Genomic DNA, 17,693 nt, shown 5'->3' with positions numbered 1-17,693 from the left:
AGATTAGCAACAAGTGGTGAACGTTGTTTCTTTTTTTTTGCAAATTTCACTCAGCTACAAAGATGGAGGCAAACCAAACTTCAGAAACAGCAAGGGATCTCGAGTGGAACCAAGTAGTGACTGTAACCTGCCATCCCGTGAGCAGCCTGACTTAAGATATCAGTCCTTTCCCACTGTTTCCTGTCTCGGGAACACCACCTATAAGTTAGCCATTCAACAAGCAGATGCAGCAAACAAACAAGTGGCGGTTTCAAAATGTTCAGGATTCTCTGGCCAGCACTCACAATTACTCAGCTGTCAAGGTAAAGGGCTCAAATATATGATGTGAAAATTACATTTTAATGAGGTGTCATGTGTGTTTAAAGCTCTTATTCATCACTACATAGCCAGAACTTCTGCAGGAGACAGGAATGCACTAATTAGCATATTATAAGGACCAGAAGGTTCACCTAATCTGCATTGTTCAACTGTTGTGCACAGGCTGTGTGCTGTTGCTTAGATCCTGCTCCCTTCAAGCAAGTAGACGAGCTCTTCATTTGCATAATCTAAATGGGTCTCTGAAAAAATGCAGATTGTATTTGGGAAGGAGGAGGAGGAAGAGGAGGAGGAAGAAGAGAAGGGGAGGAGTGGAGAGTGGGGGAGGGATCTGGCCCGCAGCATCTGTCTTCAGCATTCTTTCCACAGCACATATTGTCCCATGCCTTTGTCACTCATGTTCCACAAATAGACTTGTATATTGTAGCCACATTAAGTTTAGGAAAATTTGAAGACAGGATTGTCTGCCTATTCCTATAACAAACTTGACTTCATACTTCTGTGGGAAACTATTGTAAATTTGACAAGGGTTGCCCTACATTTTTATATGGATAGTTTAGGAGGAAGCTGTTTGAGGCAAAGCAAATATCTTACCCCTCACTCCATTTCATTAATCAATAGTAATGTTAGCACAAAATGGGTTGGGAAGAAAAACAGCAGAGACAGAGGGGAAGGGAGGAGAGGAGAGGGAAAGAGAGAAAGAGAGAGAGAAAAAGAACAGTGACCAAAAGTCACCTAAGATCCAAGACCAAGACAAAACTCAAATCTGGTAGGACATCTCATAGTTTCAGAAATATGATTCCCATATGAGCATCACTCAAGTCATCCATGAAGTAATCAAGTGTTCTTGACGATGGTTAATGTACAAGGTAGAAATATAGATATGTAAGGTAATGATGGGTGTACACCACACATTGGTTTGATCTGATAGGATGTTGACATCATTAAAAATAGATTGTGAAGAAAATTCTAGATTTAATAGTCACAGATCTGCCGCTCTGGGTAGATGGAATAGTTCTAGATCTGGCTCTCTGGCCAGCTGGACATTCACACCTACTTTAAACTCTACAGTGGCTGCTTGTAAGTGTTTTTTTGTTTGTTTGTTTGTTTTGTTTTTTGTTTTTTTTTTAATTTTATTTTACAGGTTACCACACACTGAACATCTGATTTTCACACAAAATGCATTTTCAGTAGAGGACAACCTCCATCCTGGTGTGAACGTAAGACAGCTTTCACTTTCTTTAAGTTGAAGGAATCCTCGCAACTCGTCAACTACTGGAAATTTAGTCACAATAAAAAAAGAATTCTTTGAACAGCTGCCACCTTCATCCATATCCTAAGACCAATGACTTCAATGTCTCTTAATTGCTTAAGCAGGAATGTGTATTAGGTGTTGATGTGCTTCAGGGCATCTCTTTAACACACGCTAAACTTCTTTTAAAATTAAAATTATGTATTTAACGTGTATGCGTGTTTTGTCTGCATGTATGTCTGTCACCATATGAATGTCTGGCCCCTACGGAAGCTAGAAAAGTTCTTGTATCCCTTGGAACTGTAGTTACAGATACAGTGCCCATGTGGGTGCTGGCAATCAAACCTAGGTCCTCGGGAAGAGCAGCCAGTGCACTTAAGTGCTGAACACCTACCTCTCCAGACTCTAAACTTCTTCTGCACTAAGAGAACTGACAGCAGAGGGTGAGGAAGAGGGGGTGGGACTGGGAAGAGTGGCAAGATTTCAGAAAGTGCCAAGCAATAAATGTTCCAGGCAAACACCGCAGAGGGCCACTCAGGGAGCGTATGAATAACATTTTTATTCTGTCTGTGCCTGAAAAAGCGAGTCTAGAAAATTTCATTTCATTCATGCATGCATTTCTGAAATCCTTCTGCAAATCACTGTGGAGCACCTACTGTTTATCAAGCAGTCAAGAAAGGCTGTAAATAAAAATGACTAAACAATATCCACAGGCATATCTCATTGTGAATCCAAGTCTTATTAGCATCTCTCAAAAAAAAAAGATTTACTTGGGGATTCTTCACACCGAGTTCCTTAATGTGAAACATATCACATTATTAATATTTTTTAAAGGAGATTTTTTTTCAGATGTAATTGAAGCCAAACAGGAATACTAAATAGCAGCATCACTGAGACTTTCTATTCATTTTCAGAGTAATTTCATGCTGAAAAACCACACCGAGTGACAGTTTTGTATTTGATAAATGCCTAATAAACGATGAAAGGTTAACGTTCTGAAACTAATGTTTTCTGAGAAAAATGAAAAAAAAAAAACCAAAAAACAAAAAAACAAATATTAAACCTCTAAGCTTTTCTAAGAAGAATAAGTCTTAAATGTCTCCCCAAGACAAATGTCATTTACAGTCTAAAAATAAACACTTGAATTAAGTTTTTGTAGGATTTAATTTAAAATTATTTTCTTCACACACATGTTGGTGAGAACAATATTTCACCAAGATTTCCTTTAAGAAAGAAAGCAAACATACTTGTCTGTCATGGAACCAAACTGGGGGGCTCTTCACACTCTGGGAATTAAACTCTTAGGAATTAATTGACTGCCAGGAGATGAGGAAGGGATTAGAACAAAATGGTTCCAAAACCACTTCTTAGACTAGCTCTGAGGAGCAAAGGTTGACTCGCTACTACTCCTAAACATGTTTCATAAAATAAACGCGCTGGAGAAGCGATTTCATGGTGGAAGACCAGGTATAAGTTGGAAGGTTCAAATCTCTGTTATGCAAAGTTACTGCAGCAAAACTATAAACGGTGTCTGATACAAAGAAAGCTTAACACAAAGAAAGATATATTTCAAGAGATTGTTATAAAGAAAACAAAAGTAACTCTTTACATGAAAATCTGAGAGTCCAATTTTTTTTTTCGTCTAACAGAACACAGCTTAAATGAGAGAAAAACCACCTCAGCTGTATACCAGCAAACAGGAACTACAATCTTGGTCCACATTTTCCTCTTCCTCATCCCACCTTTTCTTCCTTCCTAAATTTCTGGCCATAAAATATTTCCTTTAAATTGAGATTTCTGTATACTGACATAAGAAAGCCCACAGCAAAATGGCAGTAAGCATTCACTACAGGCAGCTGCCTTGAAAAAAAAAAAAAAAACGGTAGTGTAATTTACCCTGAAAAACCCCCAGCTAAAGCTGTTTTTGTGGAAGAAGCTGAGCAGCTTCTATTAATGCTAATTGACATCCTCATATCCACACATACCATGCATAAAATTTACTTCTACAGTTTTGCTTTCCACCTCGGCATTGCAGTAGGTCCAGTGCCAAAGGACCAGCGTTTTAACTGGAGTGTCCATGCATGCAAATTGATACTTTTTTGGTGATTATGTTGACAAATTCAATACAGGTGGAATCCCACTGTTTGCAAAACGGACAAAGTTTTCTAAGTGTGGTCATTCTAAACCATGAAAATTGAGTCTCTTTTTTTTTTTTTTAAAGAATTAAGTTAAAACAAAATTTCTAATTTTAAAAAATATTTTCACTGCAATAACAGAATATTAATGACTGTGACACTAGTGTAGGACCGCAACATAGCCATACATTAAGTCCCACAAAAAACAAATTTAAATATAATATACATATGCTTCTGGGTGCAGACTAGGCTACTTTTGGCAAGTACCTAAATGGATGGAAGGAAGGAACAATGTTCATTTCCAAGGATAACTTATAAAGTCTGGATGAACAATTGTGTTTGTTTGTTAAATTCTAAGTAGCAATACTAATGAATTTTAGATTTAGTCCAGATAAAAATAAGATCTTTTAGCTTAGCCAGTTAGTGGTAGTGTACACCTTTAGTCCCTGTACTTGGGAGGCAAAGGCAGGCAGATATCCCAAGTTCAAGGCCAGCCTGGTACAGGGATATAGATAGAACCAATAGAAGTTGAGATGTGTTTATTCTTGAACTACAGCATGACCAACTGAAGTTGGATTTTTTTTGTTTTGTTTTGATTTGATTTTCACTAGAAGTTACTTCATGCCTCAGTGGAGTAAGAAAAAAGGATGCATTATCCATAAGCAGTGTATTCACAGCAACAATACAGTTTTTCATTTAAGAAGATCATAGAAATGATATATGGACTCCACACAATTCTCTAAATTACTGTGTGTGAATGGGTTCTCACTGGAGACACACACCAAGTGTGAGAGCCTTACCAGTGCATGCTGCAGCTAGTAATGTAGTCTAGGAGAGTTTGCATTTACTCTTTAAAGAGATGCTAGAATCTGTTACTGGAGACACTGCAGACTTGGCCTTCTCTTTTGTAGAAAAAGTTAATTCAACATAATATCAGCACGATGAATTTCGGAAAGACATGACATCACACTAGCTGAGCTTCCTAAAGATTAGAGAAAATGGTACCAAATTCGTCATTTGCTTTGAGGAAGAGGTAGAAAGCCATTATTCATTTGTCTATTCAACAAAATCCCATTGAGCCTTATTTCTATGTACACAATATATTAAATTAATGTCAGAAAAGAAATAATGATCAGACATATACATAATAAAAGGCTGAGTGGGGCATGCTTATTGGACATAATGAATGTAGTTCTGTATGAATTATGTGTGTCTAATGAGGTAAGTTAGAGAGTGAAATGCTAGGCTCATAAGAATTCAGAAAATTAGAAATAGCAACAACTAAACTTTCTTTATTTTTATCAAGACCAGGATTATCTGTGTAGTCTTGGCTGTCCTAGAACTTGCTCTATTTAGACCAAGTTGGCCTCAAACTCGAAGAGATCCACTTGTTTCTGCCTACTGAGTTCTAGGATTAAAGGCATGTGTTACTACCACCTGGCAACAACTAAACTCTTAATGACTTTATTTTCATTCATTATATTACTTCCAAAATTCAGTACACATTAACTTGGATAACAGTATTATGCCATGTTACAAAATTACACTTATTGATTTTTTTAAATTTATTTTTGAGATAAGATCTTAGGCTGTGGCTTAGTCTCTCCTGAAATTCAGCCTGGCCTTGAACTCTTAGCAATCATCTTGTCTCAGCCTCCCATGAGCCGAGTTTTACAGGCATGAACCACCATGCCCATCAAAACCTAATAGTAAAAATGAAAAGCATGAAGGATTTTTTTATATTCATCGCTATATAATATTAAAAGTCAATAGTATGTTCTAGAAGGGGGAAGTATTCAAAAATTTGAACTTAAAGATTATTTCAGCTTAATCATGACAGTGTTTTTAAGTATTTATATTTATTCAAAGATTTGAATGACTGTATTTATGAATTATTAAGTAGGTTTGCTGAGACACACGTACTTCTGAAGCATCCATACTTGCCCCAGGGTAGGTTTTATGTATCATTCTTTGTGGGGTAGAGTTGTTCTTGTTCAGCTCCGGTAGCATTCTGGGGAGCTAACCTTTTGATATGATCCAAATGGAAAATAAAACACTCTTGAGAAGATTCCACAGTTAATGTGACAGGACAGATGCAATCTTAGCAGAAGCTGTATTTAGTTCATCACACACAGTAATAACTATGCGAGAAAGGCACGTATACCTCACAGAGCAGCTTGAGTTAGGAGAGAAGCCATGCAAAGGACAGAGTCCCTTCTCATGGCTCCACATTCTTAGAGAGCAAATAATTGCAACCAACCTTTTGAAAATGAAAAGAAAATGAATATTCTTTTTTAGATTTCCCCAGCCAGAAAATTGAATAAAATATTAAAATTCATATTACTGAGAAAACAACAACAACAACAAAGAACCAAAAAACAAAATCCTGTAGCTTTCTCAGAAAATTACCAAAAAAAAAAAAAAAAAAAAATCAAACTTACCTGATCTACTATCCAGAGGCCCGAAGTCCAAAGAGTATTTCACAACATGGTAGTTATTCCACACATAGAGCAGATTGTCCCTGGGATTGTAATCCACAGCTGCTATGTACTGGTAAGAGTTAGGAAAGGGTACATCCACCAAGCTATCCTTGCTTTGGTCAGTGTTGTAAATGTAGTCAATCTTATTACCGGTGGCCTCGTTGTCATCATCCTCATATACAGATTTGACCACATACAGAATCCCACAAATCATGAATGCATTGGAAGCTGACCTTTTATCATAGGCAGTGTCCCATGTCCCCTCAATCCGTAGGGTGTAAGGGTTCAACTGGCTAATGACAATCTTGCCATTGTTCTGTTCTGTTGCATAGATTACCCATAATCCATTTTCATCCACTGCCAAGTCTATGTCGGACTTGCCACCCCATCGGTATGGGGAGGTGTCATGGTAATTAGCATTTGCTATGATTGCCTCTCCACTCTTTATCCTAGTCCTCAAATCAAACTTTACAATGTTCCTCGTCCGCTCCTTGTTGAAGAAGAGGGCACCATCGTATACTACAAATCCAGTGCCATCCACTCTGTGAGGGAGCTTGTAGGTAGTTGTTGGCCTTCCAGCAATGAAGTCATCTTTGGACGAATACTCTGTCAGGGTGTCAGTCCTGTAGGGAGTCCAGGGCATATAGTAAATCTTGTCAGAAGCCTGTAGAGGGTCTTTGCACCATGCCCCAGATTGGTGGTCAGATTCAAACAAGTGTTCACTCTGGTACACTCCTTTTAGCAGTCCAGGACAAAGAAAAACTGTCAGGAGGGAAAGAGTTATAATAATAAATATATTAACTGAACCATTTTTTATCTGTTCTTATTTTCAGCAAACAGAAGGCAACTCTAACAAGTGATACCCATCACCAATTATTTTGTGGCATTAGATTTTTTTTTTTCTATACAAAGCATCCTTCCACATTAATCTTGGATTTTTGCCTCTGAGCAATTTGGTGTCACTTGTTGGGAACAGTTAGCCTTTTTAGAATCAGCTGGACTTTCCTGGTTTTTACCTTTGCAAACACGTACTTTGATGCACGTCTGTAGTGAAGCATATGTCTATGACTTCTATAGACATATAACAAAATACCGAGTTCACACGTGATGCTTTTACTAGTTCACTGAAGAACTGTATGTATCTCGTTTGAGAATGATAATCCATTTGTTTCCACTCTGTTGAGATTGGCTGTTCAGTAGTTATTTATCATTAAGGAACAGATAGCCCCCATTATTATTATTATTATAAAGGAAAAGATCTGCAACACAGGCCACTGAATCTTGTAGCAAAAAAAAAATTAAAAAAAAAAAAAGATCTCAAAGCTGCTGCAACACACAGAGAGCATGCAACCCATTCAATTAAAGATGAGTGATGGATGGATACTGGAAAGAAAAAGAGAAAGGGAGAGAAAGAAAGGAAAGGAGGAAGGAGAAAGGAAGAAAAGGTGAAAGGTTACAGAAAAGAACCCAGGATCTAGATTTTAATCAGTTAAAAACGTCCTGTTAAGTACAGTATTACTGGAGCTTAAAAACATGTACCTTTTACTGTTACATGAGAAAAGCACTGGAAAACGAGATTACTTGCTATATTTTGCTGCTCATACTTCAGAAGGAAAATGGGCAGGAATCTTATGATTCTCTCTCTCTCTCTCTTTTTTTTTCTGTTTAGTATGATTCACTGGAGAACACTGTTAAGTATGGCGGTAAGAACACTTGGCAGGTTCATCTGAAATGAAGGGGCTACAAAGCAACGTTTCCCAAAGGGTGGTTCTTGAAGCAGTTGTGCCACAGCTGAATGCTGCGCACAAAGAAAACAAAAACAAAAACAAACAAACAAACAAACAAAAACAAGGGACTCGTAGCCCCATTCAATTATGACACGGGGACAGTAAATAAAACCGTGTCAGGGATTATAACAGTTAGGTGAGTGAACTCATTGCACAATTTGGTCCTGGGAGCCTTTCCACGGAGCCACCTTGGATGAGCGTGTTCTGCAGAACCTGCTCTGGGAAGCGTTGCTTGCATTTATTTGCAAGGCAAACACACTGAAAAAATAATCATGCAGCCTGCTGTTAGGTTTGAGATTATTAGAATTTTCCTGGGTGAAAAAAAAAAAGTTAGGAGATCACAAAGAATTGAATGTTGACCTGCTTTTTAATGAACAAAGGATTATCCTTTTGGTGTTAGTGATTAGCTCCTTAGAGTAACTAGAAATACAGAACCCCTGAAAAATAGTATAAGAGAAAGCTCAGCTATGCGTTAAGGATTCCTGAAATGAACGGATATTCCTAGGATACTCAAGAAATGAAATGGTTTTTGTGACAAAAATTTGACCTTCAAAATCTGCAAAGATAGGGGCCATTATAAATTTATGATCAATAATAATATTGATGGCTATAAAACTTGGGGAGTTTCAGATGAGAGACTTTATTATAAATATATTACTCTTTGATTCAAAATTGTATATAGCTGTCATAAGTAAGACTGGGCCCTTGGTTAATAACAGCAGATGAGTTTACATGTGTTCACAGTGGTGTGGCCACAGTCACTTATGTCATTTGACATAAGTAAGAAGAAAATCTTCTCCCCTTTCTCCGGTAGTTAAGAATTAATGTAGACGGAGGTGCACAGCAGAGCTAAGGGAAATTAAGAGAGACTGAGGAACAAATCTAAAGCAGTCATTATTAACCATGCCCACTGGATTTCTAACTACTGGTTTCAAATGAAGAGGAGAAAAATACAGTGTTGATGATCTCATAATATTAATAATCTGTGTTAGGATCAAAGGAGCAAACCAGGACTGGTCAGTAAAACAGATTAAAGTGAAGTTGAGCAGCAGAAGTAGTGAATAAATTTGCATAAAATAAGAATTAATAACATTATTGAACTAAATGTTAAACTGTTAAATAACTTAGCCTATAAATAGTATATAATTTATGAAAGGTATTTAATTACCTTTTTGTTCCACTTCTATTGGAGAGAGAGAAGTAAAGAGAGAAAGAAGAAAAGAGAATAGATTAATGGTACGGTATTGGCCAAGTACTTTTAATTCACCTTTTCCAAACTGAAAATAAATAATTTACTGCAGTCATGCTTGCTTAATTGAACACTATGGTGGTTTTTTTATTATTATTATTATTTTTATTTTTAACATTTCACGAAAACAAATACTTTCCAAATAAACATAAGGTTTAGAATCCATCATAAACAGAAAATTACTGTAAAAATGAATATGGGGAAAGCAATAATCATCATAAGAACACCTATAGGTACATTTGAAAGAAAGATCAGCAACTTTCACTCAATTGGGTTAGTTCCACTTACAAATACTATGGTGGGTACCACTACTTAAGAGAATAGCTCTGCTGGTTTTGTAGCTCACAGAGGCGACCTGTTTAGAAGAGGTTCCTCTGCAACTCATTTCCTAGGACCATGGACTTTGGGTAGCTTGTGAGACTTAAAAGGCAACTTGCAAAGCTACAAGCAAACGCAGGAGGATCCTACCCTGAGAAAACGGATGCACTTGGAATTGTTCCTGAACCAGCGTTCCATCAGTGCCCCACCCCTATGACATTAAGATGGAAAAATACTGTCTCATAAAAGACTCCAATCAGAAGAGCAATGTAAATAATGAGCGACAGCCTCTGCCTGGCCTTCTCTAAAATTCTTAACTAAGTCAATAAACACACAGAACAGGAGCTTCTCAGAGATGTTCTGTGGGTGTTGATTTTAAAGGTGCCGATAAAAAAAGAGAAAATGTGACAGAACCATGAAACCTTAATCTTTGTTACTTTATAAACAGATGCAATTTGCCTTCATCCTAATGAGCAAAGGAGGCTGACCCGAGAAAGGCAAAGATTTGGAGGAAGAGTTGGCTCATACTCAAATATGAAAAATCACAAAGTCCAAAGGAAAAAACAAGGCAATTTTAGTAGAAAGGGTTACTTAATGATCTTTAGTACATTGAAAACTCCACTGATACTTCAAACAATAAATACTACATTTGGATAAGAATATTTGACTGCATTTGCTATGCTTTGACATAAATTCTTATGGATTTGTTTTCTTTAAAAGAAAATTGTGTAGACTTCTTTGAAAGGGTAGTATTATCTTTTAGAATAAAAACTGGTGTGCATGCATTCATATACACATATACATGATACATGTGTATGTTTATATGAAGGTCACATCCTACTCATTTACATATATGATTTTCAGCACTATTTCTACAATTCTTTTAGAACCACTATTACAGGATTACCACCATCTGCAGTTACTCTTTATTAAGTGACTACTAGGCTGTGGGTCAGTATGAGCCCAGGGAAAGCCTTATCTAGGAGACATTCCGCTGAAGATGAAGGGTGGTAAAGCCAGCGCCTGCCAGCTCTCAGGGTGAGTTCATTCTGTCATGATGGAGATAGGGCCTGAGCTGGAAGAATTTTCTCCCATAGCGACAGCATGGGGTGTGACAGCAAGAAAAACAGGATAAATGCAGGCCACGCTGTCTGTTTCTGGATCATTCAAATTTGCTGAGACCCAAACTTCAGGGGAAGGCAGAAAGCAAAAAGCTAGTAAGCAGGCTGCCTAGATTCCTGCTGCCATACTCTTGGGGCTCTAAGTCAAGTAAGGCTGTAGTTTTGGTTACTGGGCAACTGCCTTTGCTAACTCAGTTTGGACATACTATGCCTGTCACAGATCAACAGTCCTCTACTACAGCTAATTACAGCAAACATTGAAATTACACACCCTTTAATTCTGCTTTTAAAAACAGATACCTTTACTTCAAAGATGCATATCAAATTTAGACTAAAAACAAGACCATATTCAACCTGACAATGAGGGGAAGGGCAACTGGCACCTTAAAATTGACTTAATTGAGAACTTCAAAGTTTGAACTTAATGCTCATTATAATAATTATTGAGCTTGGGAATGGGAAGTTGACATTTTCAATTTCTACCCTAAGAAGGATTTCCTTGATTTTTTTAAAAAAAATTCCCATACCTCTTTTAAAAATACTAATATTTATATTCTAAAATACCAGAACTTCATTCATGTTTCACCCAAAAAAATTATCCTTCAGAACAAATATCCTAATATGTGTTAGTGATATAGTTCATTTGTTTCAAGGATTTATTTTGATTTATTTATGTAGTTATCTCTCTCTCTCTCTCTCTCTCTCTCACACACACACACACACACACAATCTCTTTCTCTTTCTCTTTCTCTCTCTCTCTCTCTCTCTCTCTCTCTCTCTCTGTGTGTGTGTGTGTGTGTGTGTGTGAGTGTGTCTCTGTGTGTGTGTGTGCCTGTCTGTCTGTCTATCTGCATCTTTATTGTTCCTGGAAGAAGCCACTAGAATCCCTGGACCTAGGCTTACAAATATTAGTGAGCTTCCTAATATGGGTACTGTGAATCAAATTTGGGGTCTTCTGAAAGAGGAGTGAACTCTATCAAGTAGGAGCTGTCTCTCCAGCCCCATGATAAGTTTCTACATACCTGCAAAAAATAAACTTAGTTTTAAATTAGGATACTAGGGTACACTTTAAAAGCTGTACAAACATACATCTATTGTATCATGTGAATACCATCTTATAGTTCAAGCTTTACTCCTCAAAAATATTTGATCTCCTTAACCTCAGTTCTAATTTGGTAAAATTTGGATTTTCACCTTTTGTATTAGACTAATTTCTAGGAACTCGGCATGCCCTGTGGAGTAAGTCACTCTTGCTTTGCTATTTTCTGCTACTCAAAATGAAGATTGATTACTCAGTTCTGCTTTGGAGAATAATTACTATGGTCTTGCCATGTCCTGACTGGCTGTAACTCATTCATCATTTATTTGCTATTTTCAAGGCTGGAGTAAAGCAGTCCTATAATTTAAGTCGAAACAAGCTCACACAAATCTTATTTCCATAACAAAACCTGGCAAGATGACATCATTTGTCAGTAAAAAGCTTGGTAACATTTAGCATTGTACAGCCTTAGCTGAGTCTATGCTAGATGCTAACCTACCCTGGACTGGAAAAATCAAATGAAAAGGAGACAAGAAACAAACCCAGGAACGTGTCTTTTAGAAGTACATAACTCATGGCATGGTACAGACACCTAATGAGTAGCTCATGAATTAAGTACATCATCCAAATGAAGGTTAGTGCTTCTGTGTTTAGGTATTTTCAACATGCTAGAGCAATAAGTGGTGAACCTGAAGTTTTAAAACCCAGACTGTAAGATCTTTCAATACATGTATCAGGAAAATAAAATACAGGAGGAAGTAACATCTCCAACTTGGTCTGTGTAAAACTGGGAAGAAACAACACAAAAGTGAAAGACCTTGCTTACTCTACTGATGGAAAAAGAAAAGCTTTTCTTACAGAAAAAGACTGCAAGAATCTCATACTACAGGGCTAAAGTAATCCCTTCTCTCTTCTGTGTAATGGCATCATAAAAAAAAAAGAGTTGTTTGATGACAACTGTGTCATAGTCTTCTTCAGGATCTCCTGCCTCTTAGCCCGTCCAAGATCCTGAATTCTGACATAATAGCTGTCATCTGTCATTTGCAAATCGCTTTGGAAATGATTCTCTGCCTCTGCTCTCTTCACTTTTAATCCTGAAAGTATTTTTATTGTCCAGTCATCCTCGGTAAATATGCTTATCTATTTCCTTAAAGTGATTTCATTGTTGTCCTTCATCAAGCATAATGCCATAGGCTATATCCTGTGGTTAGAGAAAATGACAAACTCAAAGGACAACGTTATTCTCTGCACAAGGAAGACACTGGAAAAAACCTCCTACTATATTTTTCTTTTAACCTTCAAGGGTTCATAAAACAGATCTACATCAGAGGCGTTTTGGTTAGAAAAATAAGATATTATCAGCTCAAACTATTTTTGTACAACTCCATATAGAATACTATGGAATTACATTCTTAACCAGAAACAGTATGAATCACAGACCACACAAATGCATTGTCAATCTTCATCATATTGCATTGCAAATTACACAGAAACAAATTTGTTGTATGCTTAAAACTATTAGAGCTATAACTGAAATATATGCAACTTTATCTAATTCTAATGTTAAATTTTCTTTTCTAAAAGTGCAAGTTAGAATGTACGTTTCTATTTACAATGTAAAGATGCCAAAGTTATAGTCTCATAATCTTGCTATATTTCTATAATATGCAAATAAATATAGACTCACAAGGGATATAATACCTATAAAATATGAAATGCTTTACAAACAAATAATATTTTCAATGAAGAATAGTAGTATTTTAAACTGAACCACTTTCCTTGTTTGTTACACACATCTTAGAATACTGAAATAGGCTCGGGCAACATCACCACATCCTGAGAACTAACAAAACATCCATCTATGAGAGATGTTTGCTGTGACATCATGCTCAAAGTCATCCATATGAGCATAATCGAAGTCCACAATAACAGTTTCTACTTGAATAGCACATCATAATGTAATAATTTTTTTCTTGGATTTGTCTGATTTAAGTCATCAAACAACATTGAGGTGTGGTATTTATTATTCCCATCATAGAAAACTTAAGAATTGGAAAGGTAAAAGGACTTGAAAGGTGCTGGGACACATCTATCATTCATTTTCCTGCAGAAACTAATCCTTACTTTACATTTTCCTGTGAAGAACTGAGGCCTAGAAACGTATAGTTCTATAGTCTATGTATCAGAATTGGTATTCAAAGATAAACTTGAATCTTGCTCATTATTGATTTTTAATAAATGTTGGCCTTACTCATGCCCAATGCCTAACACATAGAAATACCTTAAATCAGACTTGCTATCCTTCAATGATACTTTCAGAGAATGAGATTTCATGGCCATCATTTTTTTGTGCTAGATTAGAGGTATGTAACATTTCTCAGAGGAATAAGAAGGAGGAAAAGGGTTCTAAATTTCTTACCCAAAGAAAACAGGGTTTGTGTTTTTATTTAAAACAAACCTTTGTTCCAGACCTCCTGTCTACTGTCTCTCATTTTCTTTCTTTTTTTTCTTTTTCTTTTTTTTTTTTTTTGAGACAGATGATTGTCTCTTTCATTCCCAAGGAAACACAAATCTCCTTATGTAAATAGAAATAAGATCTGTGAGGTTCATTAAAATTTTTGGTGTGTTGCACATCAAAAATTCTGACAGACATCTGTCTCTTTCAGTAAACAAAGTGCTAATCCTTTATTTAATGAGATACAGGAGTAATCTCTGCAGCTCAGCTTCTAAATTATGTTTTTCAAATAATACTCATGCATCAGTGAATAAAAGTGCCATTCAAGCACCTTGTCTTACAATGGCTTTATATAATGTGTTTCCAAAATTAACACCTCCTAATGAATTTCATTTTGGAGTGTGGAGATGGAAAATGTCAATAATTCATAAAATGCTTTCACCAGGCACATTCTAATTTAAACACTTAAACATAGTATCTATAGATTCTGCAGACACAGCGATGGCCCTTTATTTTGTAATAACATTCTATTTCATTGATGGATCCGTAAAACCTTTCAAACTGCTAATTTAATCTTTTAAAAGAAAATGGCTATTAGCAGACTCTTTTGAAAATCTCTTTGTAATAGCTCTATTGTAAATAATAATTTTTCAAAGTTATTATTGGTAGTACTTAAAATCAATACTACATTTAGTTCACCAAGGATGTACCCTTGTTGTAATGATTTGTCAGTACTGTATAATAAGCACGTGGGATTTACAGTTGCTAAGTAAAAAAGACAGTCACTTCAGTGTGTAAGACTATGTATGTATTTTTTGTATGTCCTGTGCTACCTCTGTCTTATATGATGATTGTAATGTTGAACATATGAAGTTTTTCGACTTTTGGAGTTTTTAGAGTTCTTGTTAATCTGTAGTGTGAATAACTAATATCATTATTTTGTTCTCTGAGTAATTATATCTGGTGTCCATATGAAAACAGAAAAAAATGGAAGATGTAAGTGGAGAGGTTGGGGTTCAGATCTCTCACAGTTTCTAGCCATGACTGCCATGTTAGCTACTGTAAGGTCTCTTTCGCAGAAAACCCTGAACTTGTATTAATGTTTAGGCAAATATGTCCCTCCCCTTGGGAAATTTACAGTCTAACAATTGGTGAGGTTCAGGGATTCCATCCACCCAGGGCAAGTTATTCCTAAGAGTTTCCCAGGGAACCCGAGGAAAGGGATTTGAAACAAACCCACACAAAATTGAACGATGAAGGGGAACTAAAAGCAGATTCAGTCAAGGAAAAGCAAATAATATCAAAACCAACACTTGTGAAACTAGGATAAGAGTGTGGAAGAAGGGAAACACATTTATGAAACTCATGTAAATGCCTCATCAAACTTGGGACTGTAGACATGAGATACAAAACAAAGCATAATTTGTATGTGAGGATTATAGGGCCAATATTCAAAATCAATGTTAAATATGTGATTTCTAGAACTGAGACAAATATTAACTCAAGTTTAGACTTTTAATAGAAAGTATAAATTTTTACTTATTTAAAATCACTCATTGATTTAAATATGTGTATTTATTTTTCAAGTGTATGAATATTTTACCTGAGTTTTTGTCTATGTACCTTTGCATGCCTGGTGACCAGGAGGCTAGAAAAGCATCAGAATTGGAGTTACACACAGTTCTTAAGTGCCATTCAGGTACTTAGAACTAACCTCAGCCCCTCTACAAAAACTGCAAATGCTCTAACTTCTCAGCCTCTTCTACACACACACACACACACACACACACACACACACACACACACACACACACTCACACATACACATACACACACATGCATATACATACACAAATACACACACACACACTTACACATTCACACACACACTCACATGCACATACACACACATGCATACACATACACACACATACACACACATGCATACACATATACACACACACATATATACACACACTCACTCACACACATGCATACACATATACTCACACATACACACACACTCACACACACATATGCATGTATACACATATATATACACACATATATACACAAACACACTCACACACATGCATACACATATACACACACACACATACACACACACACACATACACACACACACACACACACCCCTATCTCTCTGGCCGTCTGTCTGACTCTGTCTATTTAATACTTTATAAAATATAGAAGTCAACTCATAGTAAAATTCCAAGTCTTAATATTTTTAGTTTAAACCATCTTCCATTATTTCAGAAATGCTTCTTGATTTTAATAACCCAAATACATTTCATTCTAATTTAAACACTCATTGTTATTAAATGTCTTATTTTACCACAAGTACTATCTATTGAATTCTTTTAAAAATTGCCCATATTTTGGGGCTGAGATTCATAAACACAACTTTAGCTTTAATAACTACCATAATCATATCTATATAGAAAGAAATAAAGTGAGTTTAATAGAATATTTGTATAGAGGCATACATTTAAATCTCGTTTGAGAGAGTACAGCACTTAGAACAGTGTCATAGCATCTAACAAGTCACCTAAAGCAAGGGGACAGCACCTCACTTCAGCCAGTAATGTCTAAAAGAGGAAAAAAGGAAAAATAAAGAAAAAGAGAATTACATAAAAGTATATGTATTTTCTATTGTAAAGGACACATAGTGGCTTAACTGTGTCTTCACTTGAAGTAGGAGCAATTCAGGTGACACTCCTGATACTTCTTTGTCATTAGTGATTGTTACAATGTATCCCTAACAAGTCAGTAGCATGGTTCCATCATCCCAGCTGTCTTAGGGTTATTATCGCTGTGATGAAACACTATGGTCAAAGGAAATCAGGGTAGTAACACACAGACCAGGAACTTGGAGGTAAGAGCTGATGCCAAAGCCATGAAGGCATGTTACTGACTTCCTTGCTGCTCCTGGATTTCTCAGCCTGCTTTCTAGCAGATCTCTTGCCCAGGGTGACCTCACCAACTACGTGCTGGGCTTTCCCACATGAGTCACTAATTAAGAAAATGCTCCACAGGCTAGCCTACAGCTTGTTGTTATGGCACCATTTTCTAGATTGAGGCTCCCTCCTCTTAAATGCTTCTACCTTGCGTCAAGTTGTTATAAAAACTAGCCAGCATACCAGCTAAATGCTACTCACTGGACACTGAACTATTTTACTTATCTTCTATTATATGCCAAACTGCATACAGCAAGGTTATAATTATATTATAAGCAACCTCCTAATATAGAATGTAAGATTCATGCTTCTAAGAATGACAGGTGTTCTTCCATGATTTACCTATGAATGTGTATTCAGGAAGATAATGTTTATAATAAGTTGCCTTGGCTTAAGGGGAAAATATGAGAAAATCTATACAAATGTATAGAATATGATGTGGAACAAAAAGCAGAGAAACAGGATTCCACAAACAGAAATAACAGAGCGTGCTTTCCCTTATATTCTGCTATTGGTCTTCTTATTTTGTTTACTTAATACTGAGTCAATATCTGCTAGGAAACT

General features: G+C 36.3%; 1 protein-coding gene across 31 annotated transcripts in view; it reads right to left on the bottom strand.

Moving 5' to 3' along the window:
* Adgrl3 (adhesion G protein-coupled receptor L3) overlaps positions 1 to 17,693 on the bottom strand; it is a 778,447-nt gene that overhangs the window by 292,865 nt on the left and 467,889 nt on the right. For 24 of the 31 annotated variants that reach the window (XM_085836782.1, XM_085836789.1, XM_085836791.1 and 21 more), the window contains 2 exons: positions 9,138 to 9,152; positions 6,144 to 6,944 (listed from right to left, as the gene is read on the bottom strand). In XM_085836782.1, the coding sequence (XP_085692908.1) occupies positions 6,144 to 6,944; positions 9,138 to 9,152 (816 nt within the window). The remainder of the gene's footprint in view (positions 1 to 6,143; positions 6,945 to 9,137; positions 9,153 to 17,693) is intronic. The other 7 variants (XM_085836788.1, XM_085836792.1, XM_029477373.2 and 4 more) reach the window with 1 other exon arrangement.

Source organism: Mus caroli, unplaced genomic scaffold (assembly GCF_978045245.1).
Source record: "Mus caroli unplaced genomic scaffold, Mus_caroli_1 scaffold_4, whole genome shotgun sequence".
NCBI classification, from domain to species: Eukaryota; Metazoa; Chordata; class Mammalia; order Rodentia; family Muridae; genus Mus; species Mus caroli.
The sequence above is the reverse complement of the archived record's forward strand: the minus strand, read 5'-3'. Positions and strand labels throughout refer to the sequence as shown.